This window comes from Chelonia mydas, chromosome 20 (assembly GCF_015237465.2).
Source record: "Chelonia mydas isolate rCheMyd1 chromosome 20, rCheMyd1.pri.v2, whole genome shotgun sequence".
In the NCBI taxonomy this organism is placed as follows: Eukaryota; Metazoa; Chordata; order Testudines; family Cheloniidae; genus Chelonia; species Chelonia mydas.
The window spans coordinates 12,415,222-12,427,386 of NC_051260.2; the positions used below are offsets into that span (position 1 = coordinate 12,415,222).

The window sequence follows — 12,165 nt, forward strand, 5'->3', positions numbered from 1 at the left end:
CCCCGGGGCAGTAGCGGCGGCTGGAGCTGTGTAAATTTTAGCCCTAGTTAGCAGGGGAGGAAAATTTGCACTAAACCAGGAAGTTGGTCACATCCTTTACTATAGAGAAATGACCAGATCTATACCATGTTGATGGGATTGACTGGCGGGTTCTAAAATTTGACTTCTTGTGCAGTAAGGATTCTGCCCCCTTTCCCCATAAATGCTGATAATGGATTAATATAGTTCAGGGGGCTAGCTGGGTTTTCCACCCAATAAATTGCCACATTGTGAAAGAGTCTGTTTTGTCTAATAGTTAGAGCAGGGGCTGGAATACAGGGCACTTAGGATCTATTCCCAGCTCTGGGAGTTGAATGGGGTCTAGGGATTAGAGTCAGGGGGGTTGAGAGTCTGGATTCTATCCCTGGCTCTTGGAGGGGAGGATGGTTTATTGGTTAGAGCAGTAGTGCTCAGAACTCCTGTTTCCAGCCATGTGAAATACTGTGGTGTAATAAGAGCAGGGGACTGGGAGTCAGGACTCCTGGGTACTAATCCAGTCTCTTCCACTGATTCACTGCTGTGACCTGGGTAAGTCTTTGTGCTTCAGTTTCGCCAGCTATAAAGTTGGGGTGATAGTACCTTGCTCCCAAGAGTGGAAGGGGTGAGGTCTGTGAGGTTTAATGCACTGAAGTTTGTAAAGAGCTGGCAGACCTTGCATGGACGGGGCAGAGGCCAGCGGGGTGGCTCTGTGGTTATTAAGATGCACTGGCTGTGTTGTGTTCCTCCTGGCCACTGTTTAACAAGTCCACTTCTTTTCACAGATCCAGCCATCCCCATTCATCGTACACGCAGCGTCGTTCCACTTCCCATCTTTGAGCATCATCACGCAGTCCTCGCCACTGCCAAAATTGTTGGGCTCCCCTCGATCCCAGTTGCTGGGGATCAAAGAGAGTAGCAAACTCAGCCAGGCATTCGAGGGAAGCCCTGGAGAAATGCACTCCCTGAAATCCCACTTAAGCCCCCAGAGAGGGTGATCCGGCCTCACCCTCTGGAAGGTGGTTTGGGGCTGACTGTTACAGAGCACTGGATAAGAGCCAAGTGTAATGATATAGGGCCTGACTGACCTCTGTTACTCCAGTTTTAAACTGGTCTAGCTATTAACTTCAATGGAATTTACACTGGTGTAAACCTGGGGTAATACAGTGGTGGATCAGGGCCGTACTGTTACAGTGAGAGTTACCCACAGTCTTACAAGTGCTTTTCCTGAGTGGGTGAGCACTGACCAGGCTTGGAGGACACCCTGCGTGGTTAGTGCTGTGATCCACGTTCTCTTTGGTCAGTCCTCGCTTCCAGCCTGACTCTCTACGTGGAGTTAATTCTCAGGATAGAGTCACTTCCTGGGAACACTGGGGTATTTGGGCTGAGGTTTATGCAAGAGGGGACTGACCTGGGTGCTGTTGGTGATACCTGTGCCCCAGGTCTAGTGTAAATAAACAAGTTACACTAAGAAGGAGCCAGATTCCACCGATTTCTTCTCAAAGGGGAAACTGCCCCGTAAGACCCTGAAAACTGCTACTGCTCAGCTGAAGGTGACAATTTAATTCCACCACTTTGTTCTCTACCCCACTAGCTCTGGTTCCCTGTGGGGAAGCCCTGGACAGTTTAAAGAGCAGAGCAGATGGAAGATGAATCAAGAAAGGGCAGCTCCACCCACTTAGCCAATGACTCAATGTGTTTGAAACGTACTGATTGGCCAGTTGCACTGGAGCCAACCCCCCACCCTGCCCTCATGTACCGTGAGCGGGATTGGGCTGACCTGTATGACACAGAACTGTCGTCGACCCATATAAATGTCCCTTCATTGCTAACGTCGTGCAGGCCAATCCAGTACTGCTTGCCGTTAGCGTTCTTTGTCAAAAACTCCTGAAAAAAGAAAATGATTGATTGCAATAAAATATGGCCCAAATCTAAGGCACCATCCCAATCCCACCTCACACAGCCCGTACTCCTCTCTGGCTCTCTGTTGTTCTCCTTGTGCCGAGATGTGGCCCATTGGGTTAGGCAGCGACTGAGATTGAGGCCCCATTGTGCCAGGTGCTTCACAGACACCTAGTGAAAGACGTTCCCTGTCCCAAAGAGCTTACAATCCAACAGACAAAACCAAGGGTGAGAGGGGAAACTAAGGCATGGTGATTTGTGCCAGGTCACACACAAGGTCAGTGGCAGAGCAGCGAGTAGGACCCAGCTGTCCTGGCTCCCAGGCTTGTCCTGAACCACTAGACCAGGCTAGCTCCCCTCCCAAAGGACCTGCTGAGGGAGCTGCGGCTCTGGATCGATGTGGAAGCACCATGTGGACATGGAGGCTAGGCAGAAAACATCAGGGAGCTCCCAAGTGACCACGATCTCATGGATCCCAGGCCTCCACCAGACGCTGTGTCTCCAAACCCTTTCCCCATCACTCCTTACAATCAGGGCTCTCTCTCCGACTCCCGCAAAGGTTCCCTTCCCAGGGAGCTTTCCTGGAGCTGTCAGGCTGACTTGCCTGAGGGTCCCCAGCAGCCTGACTGGCGCTTGGGATGAATTGTGCAGTAACTCTTGGGAGTTGGGGGAGTGCCCGAAGTCTGTGTTCTGGGAAGTGGTTTGCTACTCGGTCCTGTGCCAATAGATGGTGCTCAAGTATATGTAGCATGGTCCCTGGGTTTTGTAGGGCCAAGACAATTTCTTGTGCACTGCAAATGGCTACCTAAGAGCGGCCATACTGGGTCAAGCCAATGGCCCATCTAGCCCAGTGTCCTGTCTTGCGACAGTGGCCAGGGCCACGTGCTGCAGAGGGCATGAACAGAACAGGGCAATTATTGAGTAATCCATCCCTTGTTATCCAATCCCAGCTTCTGGCAGTCAGAGGCTTAGGGACACCCAGAGCATGGGGTTATGTCCCTGACCATCTTGGCTAATAGCCATTGATGGACCTGTCCTCCAGGAACTCATCTCATTCTTTTTTGACCCTAGTTATACTTTTGGTCTCCACAACATCCCCTGGCAGTGAGTTCCTCAGACTGTGTGCTGTGTGAAGAAATACCTCCTTAGGTTTGGTTTAAACCTGCTGCCTATCAATTTCATCAGGTGACGCCTAGTTCTCGTGTTCTGTGAAGGGTCAATAACACTTCTTTATTCACTGTCTCCACACCCGTCCTGGTTTTATAGCCTCTGTCACATCCCCCCTTAGCCGTCTCTTTTCCAAGCTGAACAGTCCCACTCTTTTTAATTTCTCCTCATCTGGAGCTGTTCCAGCCCCCTGATCATTTTTGTTGCCCTTCTTGTGCACATCTTTACACCAGTGCATAATGTGTTTCCTAGGCACTGAGCAGAGAAACATCAGCTACTATCCTGTCCCCAGGCATCTCTCTCATGCCAAGAGCCTCCCAATTGCTGGGACACCATCTCCACGCCCTGTCCGAGCTGTGTGGCTTGACTCAGTGAGCCTGACTTACCTGCTTTTGTGGGTTATCAATAATAATCAGTTCGGCACCTTGGTCTTTGCAGGCCTGCTTGGCATAGGACCAGTGTTTACGCACTGTGGAGAAGTAGTAGCAGGTCCCTGAATTCAGCAGCCAGCCGGCTGGACAAATGCTGCAGGCAGAGTCTGCAATGCAAGACAAGCAGAGGTCACTCTCAGCGCTGGACTGCAATGGACAATAATAGCGTCTGCCCAGTGCCCTTTAGCCAATGACCTCAACGCGCCTAGCCAAGGTGGGGAAGCGTCACCCTTAATTTGCAGAGGGGGGGAAACTGAGACAGAGAGAGGTGCAGTAACTTGCTCAAGACCATTCCCAAGCTGGGAAGAGAACTCAGGAGTCCTGATTTCCGGCCTCACCTGCTCTAACCACTAGTCCAGTGGTTTTCAACCTTTTTTCGTTTACGGCCCTTTAAAACATTTCTAATGGTGGTGCAGACCCCTTTGGAAATCTTAGACATAGTCTGCAGACCCCCAGGGGTCTGCGTACCACAGGTTGAAAGCCACTGCACTGCACAACATTGGCCTCAAGGAGCTGGGAATAGAAGCCAGGAGTCCCAGTGGCCAGCCCTCTGCTCTAACCACTAGACTTCATATACCTCCCAGAGATGGGAATAGAACCCAGATGTCCTGCATTCCAGTCCCCTGCTCTAACTATTAGACAAAACTGACTCCTTGACAACCTAGGGGAAATCCCAGCTAGCCCCCTGAACATTATCACTGCTTGTGGGGAAAACGAGCAGGAATTCTAACTGGACGAGGTGCCATGGCCCAGGCCCCCATTTGCTGGGTGCCGTACATTATTTATTACGTGTATTATGGCAGTGCTTAGATGCCGCAGTCATAGATCAGGCCCCGTTGTGTCAGGCATGGTACAAACGCAGAACAGAAAGACGGTCCCTGCCGTGAAGAGCTGACAGTCTCAGCAAGTCGAGGCTGGCGTGTGTCTCACCGTTCCTTTTCTGGACAGCATCCAGAATCTTGTAGGCCTCAGCCCTGATGTTAGCTCTGTCACTTTTTGCTTTGGCCAGACCCTCTGATACTGCAAACACAACACACTGTCACATGTAGGAATAGGGTTGTATCCCTTTAAACAGTCTGTGAGCCTCGAGTGGCGCTCACCATATTCTGTACTTCAGAAGCTGCCAGAAGCCAGCTAGAGCAGCGGGTGTGTGCAGCTAGGCCTCGCACACCTGTGTGCAGATCGTAAACACTGGGATTTGGGGCCTGGCTGTGACACTGTAGTGGGCCCCTATCCCAGCAGCAGGAGTCACAGAGCTTGTTACACGGTCAGTCTGATACGGTCATTAGGGACTGGAGACCCGACCGGAATCACCATCTGAACCTGAACCTTTCACAAGGGTCAAAATCATTCATCTAAAACCAGGTCCCCGCCCCCAAACCTCAGCAGGAGCCCTGCCCTTGCCTCATACCCAGGCACACTGCCCTGCCCCACAATTCCCTGCCTCTGGCTCCCCAGTTTATTACACCTGGGTCATCTTCTGCCCAGCCCTTTAATCTACCTGCCTCCCCTCAGCCACTAATGAGTCACCATCCCCATCTCCCTCCCCCCGGCCCTCCCCTGCTTCCAAAACACATATCCCCTCTCCTAGCAGTCCCAAGTGAACCTAGGGAGAAAGAAACAGTCAGATCCCCCCTCTGTAGCAGCCCAGCCCATGGGAGTCCCTAAAGGCCAGAGACTCCTGCAGTGACCAGGAATGCACCTGGGGTGAGAATCCCTGGAACTGAGGAGTGAACTGGCTTCCCCAGTTCACCCCAGCTAGTCACACACAGTGAGCCTGGTACAAGAGGAGCCCTGAGTGCAGAGGCTCAGTGGGCACTGGCTGTGCCCCCGCCCCTCCGGTGGGTCACCCAGAGTAGGGCAGGGCCCGGGTTTCCAGCCTCGGTGACTTGATCCCAAATGTTGCTTGCGCCGGCTGGCCTGGCGGTGTAGGGTGGAATGGATCCCAAATCGCCATGGGAACCTGGCGCGGGGCTTCTCCACCCCGCTCTCTACTTTCTGCTGTTCTCCACCCCCTCCTCTGCCTGAGCCCTGCTCCCTGCCCCCCGCCCCGCCATGGGCACTCACCTTCCACTCTCAGTGTGGCCTGGTCTGACTGCAGCCTCTTCAGCTCCATGGCCAGCTCCACCTCTGAGAGATAAACAGGGCTGATCACGTTCCTGAGAGGGGACCCAGGGCTCAGCAGGAACAAGGAGGTGGCCAGGGAATCGGGGCTGTTGAGGGGAGCTTGGGAGGAGGAGGAGTGACGTCACTGGGGTGCAGGGCGTTCGTAGAGGTGATGCTGGGCTGTGGGTCTGTGAGGGCTTCAGTACGTACCAGTGCTGTGCATGGCGGACTGGTTGAAATGAAGTGTCTCCAGTTGCTTCGCTGTCTTGGAGCCTGGAAGAGACAGAGGCCAGTGAGCTGGGAACTACCCCTCTCTTCATCTCATGGGGCAGGGCCGTGTTCCCTAGCAGAGCGGGTCTGTCGGGTACTGGGGTCTCCCGGGGCTGGTTTCCTTCCTGGGAAGAGGCAGCGCGGATGGATTTGCTTTCGTCCCCTGGCCATGATGGTCCATGACTCAGGCTCCGAGATGGAGAGCGACTTGCCCCAGGCCAGGTAGTGAAGCAAGATTAGAACTCGGGGCTCCCTGACTTGTGCTCATTCACTCAGACCCCACCTCCAGCTACCAGCCCTGCCTGGAGACAGCTTATTAGTGAGTTTAGTTAGGGCCCATCCAGACTAGGGAAATTTGTACTAGTGTCACCGTTGACTGGTGCAAATCCCTAGTGCAGACACATGGCACAAGGCTTGCACAGGTTACCAGGATTAGACCCACTGATGTGAGTCCTACTTTGCATCATCCCAGTGTGTGTCTACATTAGTGGTTTGCATCAGCATTTACCTATCAGGACACGGTCTGTAGACAAGGGGCAGGTTCTCCATCACCTGGACTTTATTAAAAGATTGTCTGTCTCTTCCTAAAAGTTCCACTCCAGCTCGACTACCAGATATGGGCTGGATATAGGAATCGCTGGGTGGGATTCTGTGGCCTCTGCTATGCAGGAGGTCAGACTTGAGGCCCATAACAGTCCCTTCTGGCTGTAACATCTATGAGCAATGATGGTGCAAACTTCCCTAATGCAGACAGGAACCTAGCTAGTTAGATAGACCCTGAGCCAAACACCACTGAAGACAATGGGAGCCTTTCTATTGGTTCGGTGGGTTTCAGATCAAACCATTAGTTAGTTAATAGGAGCAGAACAGAAAAGAAGAAAGGTTTGGTATTTCTTGTTTCCCTGTGTCCCTCTGCCTGTCTGTCTGTCTCCACCTATCATCCCATGTCTTACACTTAGGTTGGAAGCTCTTTGGGGCAGGAACTGGCTTTGTGTACTGTGTTTGTACAGCACCTCACACAATGGAGTCCTGGTTCATAACCGGGGCTCCTGGGTGCTGCCATAATACACCTAACAGGCGAGTCTGGGATCCATAGACAATCACAGTCCTTGTTATAGCCAATGAGTGCCAAGTATCCACTTTTAGACACAACAGGAGGAGCAATCAACCTCATTTATGTAGTGAAACAGCTGCAGACAATGAAAGTGACCACCCAAGGCACCAGGCTGCATGGCAGGAAAGAGCCGTGTGGGCCGAGGGGCACCTGGTTGTAGTCCCAGGTGTTCGGAGCAGCCTGTGTGTGAGGGAGGCTGAAGGAGCTGTGAGCGGGACCCTGTCAGGAAGCAGAGATGGAGTTTCTTGGGCACAGAGCTGAAGGGGCAGACCGGAGATTTCCGAGACAGGGAACAGCCTGCAGCTGTTTGTTCCTGCTGTGTTCAAGGGAACAAGATGTTGTAACTAAACAAGATCACAGCGAGAACAGACCTGCTTGGGAGCAGCGATTGCTCCCCCTAACAGGAACAAACCTGACAGCACCTCTGATTTTGGCTTCTGCCAAAGGGGCAACATCAGTAATACAAATACACGGACACTCATAAGTAAACTGAATTGTTACCGTTGCCTCTCAGCACGGATTGACCAGTCTGCAACTGCTCCAGCTCCTTGGACATCTCCGAGTCTAGACAGAAGGACAGACACCAGCTGTTGTTTATATGGTTTGGGGGGGCAGGGCGGGGGGCTGAGTTTTCGATTTGGGTTCACAGCATAGAGCAACATGCTGCATTTCTACTTTCCAACTTCCCCCTGTGGAGATAATCTCTGAGGGTGATATCCCCAAAGGGATTTTGGCATTGCAATGCTGAGCACCACAGTGCCTAGAAAATCCCAGGAACACCCACAAAGCCGAGTTACATGCCCAGGCTCCGACACAATGACTGGGGAGAGCAATGCATCTGAGTGCAATCCCCAAAACCCAGCACGCTAGGCGGGGAGCTGTGTAAGTAGCCAATGGGAGATACTGATGAGCCATCCCTGCCCTTTTCTCAGAGCTTTGCATGCTAGTCCAGGCTGCAGGAATGGGAAGTATCTAGCTCCGCTAGTGATCAACAAACAGGAACTCCTCTCCTGGCTTAGGCACCTAGGTAGTGTCTTTTGGGAATGAGTTAGGTGCCTGCCTCGCTCTACACAAAATGCAGGGGAGGAGGTGCTGCTGCCCACCTTATAATTTATAGCCCAATGGTCAGAACACTCACTTGGGATGTGGGCAACCCAGGTTCAAATCCCTCCTCCCTGGCAGAGGAGCAGAAAGGATTTGTATAGGGGCTTAGGTGGGAGACAAGCATCCAGATGCCTCGAGGGAGGCAGGAGTGCGCATGCCTAGAGGTGTCGAGTGAGTTTAGGCACCTACAGTGCTCAGTGGGAGTTTTGTGGATTGCAGTAGTAGACTTAGGTGCCTCACTGGCTTCAAGGATTTCACCCAGAGTCCCCTCTGAATGACCTCTGCCCTGGCGCAGTCTGGCCAACTCCAGAGGTTAAAAACCAATCACAAGATTGGCTTAAAAATCAAGAGATTTGTGAAAAATAATAGACTTGACTTTTCTTTTCTTTGCCTCCTGGTTTCTGAGCCATTACATTGCTTTCCCAAGCTTTTCTCTGCAACTAGAATCCATCTCAGTTTAAATGAAAGCTCAGATTCCCACCTAATCACAACACTCCTGGAGCTGGGGCTTCAATTCAAACACCATCTAGAGTTCACAACGCTGAGGCTGCTATGTGTAATGACACCCACCAAGGCTCCTCAGCAGGACGTGAATCCCTGCCACAGCAAAGATCTTCTGAGCTACAGGAGCTACTCTGTTAGCTGGCAGGAGTAGTTAGGCTGTTATCCTGTGTGGAGCAGCTGCTAGAGGGCATCCCAACACACATTGTACTCACTTGTACCTGTGAATACATTCAAGAATCAAACACCAGCGTGTTCCTGCTCACAGTGAGGGCGCTGGGAAGGTGCCCCGTTGCTGTGAATTGGAGGGCAGGTGGCCTGACTTAATGAGCCTTGTCTTACAATTAGCAGCACTATGGCACAATGAAACACATTGCGGGGGCCTATATCCCTTCTCCTGCAGTGTCTTGACACTGGCCATTGCCAGACATAAGGGGACCTGGCTGGGAGGGACTCATGGCCTGAAATCCTAGCCTTGCTGAAGCCAATGAGAGTTTGGCCATTGACTTAATGGAGTCAGGATTTCACCCCTGGTCTTTTCCACTGGTCCATTCCTGTGTGATAGTCCTAAACGCATTCCGGGATACTTACACTTTCCAATCACCATGGCGAGGAGGATGACCCATAACACAAACGACACGGCGTGCACAGCGTAAAGGGTTAATACTGATCTTTCCTCCCCATTCAGGCCCCTACCGCACTGCAGCAAGGAATTCCCTGGAAGGCAGGAGCAGAGACAGCGGGGGTTAGAGCATCGGTCCCTGCCCTCTGGCGAACCAGTGCTGCGGGGGCAGGTGTGCTCGAAGCTTCGCGGGGAAGGCACTAGGGGAATTCAGAATTCACTATTATTGTAATTCGTAAATAGTGATGGACGTGCCACTGGGGTCAGGAATCTCTGTGCAGCACAGAACATGCAGGGGAATTCACACCCTCTATCTATCTATCCCTATAGAATCATAGAATATTAGGGTTGGAAGAGACCTCAGGAGGTCATCTAGTCCAACCCCCTGCTCAAAGCAGGACCACCCCCAACTAAATCATCCCAGCCAGGGCTTTGTCAAGCCGGGCCTTAAAACTTCTAAGGATGGAGATAGGTAACTCATTCCAGTGCTTCACCACCCTCCTAGTGAAAAAGTTTTTCCTAATATCCAACCTAGAACTCCCCCACTGCAACTTGAGACCATTGCTCCTTATATTCACCCTATCTATCTATCATTTGGCCACCTGGATTTCCATTGAGCCTAAGCCCCAGAAGTAAGAGAACCCTATTTCCTGGGAGTCCCCTCTGTTTTCCCAAGGATCCTTTGGGGGAGCCAGGCCATGAGATCCATGTGAGATGCTGGGATGATTCCCTGGGGTTTCACCTCCCACCCTTTCCTCTCTCTGCTTTGACTGCCTTCCACCATCAGGATACAGCTCCGTGGCTGCAACCCCTGCCTACATCTCCCCCTCACCCCCTGTTCAGTCCGTGCTCCCCTCCTGATGGTTGCTTGTACCACCTCCCTATGGCCAGCCCTGGCCTCCCCCTCAGTGCCCTATGCTCTCCCATACACTGTCCTCTAAGATTCCTCCCCATCTTGCTGCAGACTCATGCGCCATGAAGCCTGCCAGGCAGAGAGGCTGCCCCCAGCTTTGTGCTGCTCTGTCCCAGCCACTGTAGCCTCCTCCAGGCAGGGACAAGCCCTTGGTTCAGAGCGTTGCTCCATGCACAGTACCATGTACTCACCAGCCAACCCCCCCTTCCTCCACTGCCCCAGCCCACTGTGCTGCTGTCAGCAGCGGGGCTGGGGAGGGGAAGGAAGCAGCTGTGTCTCCAACGCCTACATCTCAAATCAGCACCCCCTCCCACACACACACGCACATATCCCCCTTCGCTTCCCAGGAATGAAAGTAAAAAAAGAGGAAGAAAAGAAGCACAAATCTGCTGTAAGCGCAGAATTGCACGAGGCATGTTCCTATTGCACAACGCAGGGACATCCTGCCTGATCAGCAGAACTCTGGCTCCGAAATGCCTCTCGTAACACGTCCACCCCGGGCCTGGGACAGGGATCAGGGCCAAGGCTCCTGATGGTATAACCTGCAATTGTGTATGACGGGCTCCAGCGCCCAGCAACTCGTGCATTGTGGACACTAGTCCTGAGTGCAATATGGACGCAAAATCTATTTATCCATTTATCCATTCAATCCCATAAATGCTAGCCATCCCTATACAACCCCATCCAGCCATCCCCATACTCCTCCATCCGTCCATCCATCCATCCATCCCCATACACCCCCCTCCATCCATCTCCATATACCCCCCATCCATCCATCCATCCCCATACACCCCCCTCCATCCATCTCCATATACCCCCCATCCATCTATCCATCCCCATACACTCCCCTCCATCCATCTCCATATACCCCCATCTATCTATCCATCCCCATACACGCACATCCATCCATATCTATCTCACAATCTCCATACACACCAGTTCATCCACATCTATCTATCTATCTATCTATCTATCTATCTATCTATCCTCATACAGCACCCCTCCTCCCCCATACACTCGCTCTCTCTCTCTCTCTTGCTCTCCCGCTTTTAGACCCCTCATTGCCTTAGTGTGCAAGCACCAAACATAAACATCTGATGAAATGCTGCTGAGACAAGCCTGGAATTCTCAGCCTGGCTCTGCCCAGCACCTCCTGCTGTGACGTATGAAACGCCACCCTCCCAGAGCACAGACCTGCCTTCGAGTCTGACTTCGCTGCTGAGCACTATGCCACTCCATAAGTAGGGCTCAATCCTGCAAACCTCGCTGACACCGCCCTCCTCTTGGCTTCACTGGGGTGTGGAGTCTGCAGGATCAGGGCGTGTTATCAAGGAGTGAGCTGATTAGCAGGAAATGATTGCGCACTCTCCCACTAATGCAGCCTGGGGTTACCTGCTCTCCCAAAAGCCATTTCTGTCTCCTGTTCCTTGAGCGTCCCTTGGTCGGACTCTTCGCACTTTTGGTAAATGCTGCCTGAAGGCATCACTCTGAGCCTCTTCCTACCCCAATGGCTCAAGTGGCTTTTATACCAGCTGAGGCTCTGAGCATCTTTCCTGGAAAAGGAAACACATGTACCCAGCCACATTTCCTCTCTTCAGAACACAGAGATCTGTGACCCTGTCACTTCTCCTCTAGCAGCTGGGAGCCTTCATCCAATCAGTATTCCTGGTGCAGCTGACAAATAGCCACCCACCCAGTGACCCAAGGAGCACAGACAATCTTTAAGTGGGAGGATCTTTTCGGAGCTGGGCATGTCCTTACCCTGGGCCCGGCAAGAGGGGTTCTCGCGTGTGAAGTCTGTGAACATTGCTGTTCAGGGAAACAGAACGGTGAACATCTTGCAAATAAACAAACGGCACTAAGAAAACACCTGACTCCATGTCACCGATTTCTGCTCCAAACAGGAAGCCAATCTACAAGGGCAGCCTGCAGGGGCTAAAAATTGCAGTGTAGACATTTGGGCTCAGGTGGGAGCCCAGGCTTTGAGACCCTGCCCCTCACCATGTTTCAGAGCCGGGGC

General features: G+C 52.3%; 1 protein-coding gene across 3 annotated transcripts; it reads right to left on the reverse strand.

The window, feature by feature from the left end:
* Nucleotides 1–416: 416 nt before the first annotated feature.
* On the reverse strand, nt 417–11,798 carry LOC102937852 (C-type lectin domain family 4 member G). 3 transcript variants are annotated; one of them, XM_007053745.4, is made up of 9 exons: nt 11,538–11,792; nt 9,202–9,327; nt 7,507–7,569; nt 5,832–5,894; nt 5,583–5,645; nt 4,446–4,535; nt 3,471–3,622; nt 1,796–1,902; nt 417–914 (listed from the first exon to the last, which is right to left on the reverse strand). In XM_007053745.4, the coding sequence occupies exons 1-9, from the start codon at nt 11,728–11,730 to the stop codon at nt 776–778; spliced, it is 996 nt and encodes a 331-aa protein (XP_007053807.2). In that variant the 5' UTR covers nt 11,731–11,792; the 3' UTR covers nt 417–775. The 3 variants fall into 3 exon arrangements, with proteins under 3 accessions (XP_007053807.2, XP_037744029.1, XP_037744028.1); XM_037888101.2 differs by lacking the exon at nt 9,202–9,327 and having other exon boundaries at nt 11,538–11,798; XM_037888100.2 differs by lacking the exon at nt 4,446–4,535 and having other exon boundaries at nt 11,538–11,794.
* Between the last annotated feature and the right edge of the window lie 367 nt (nt 11,799–12,165).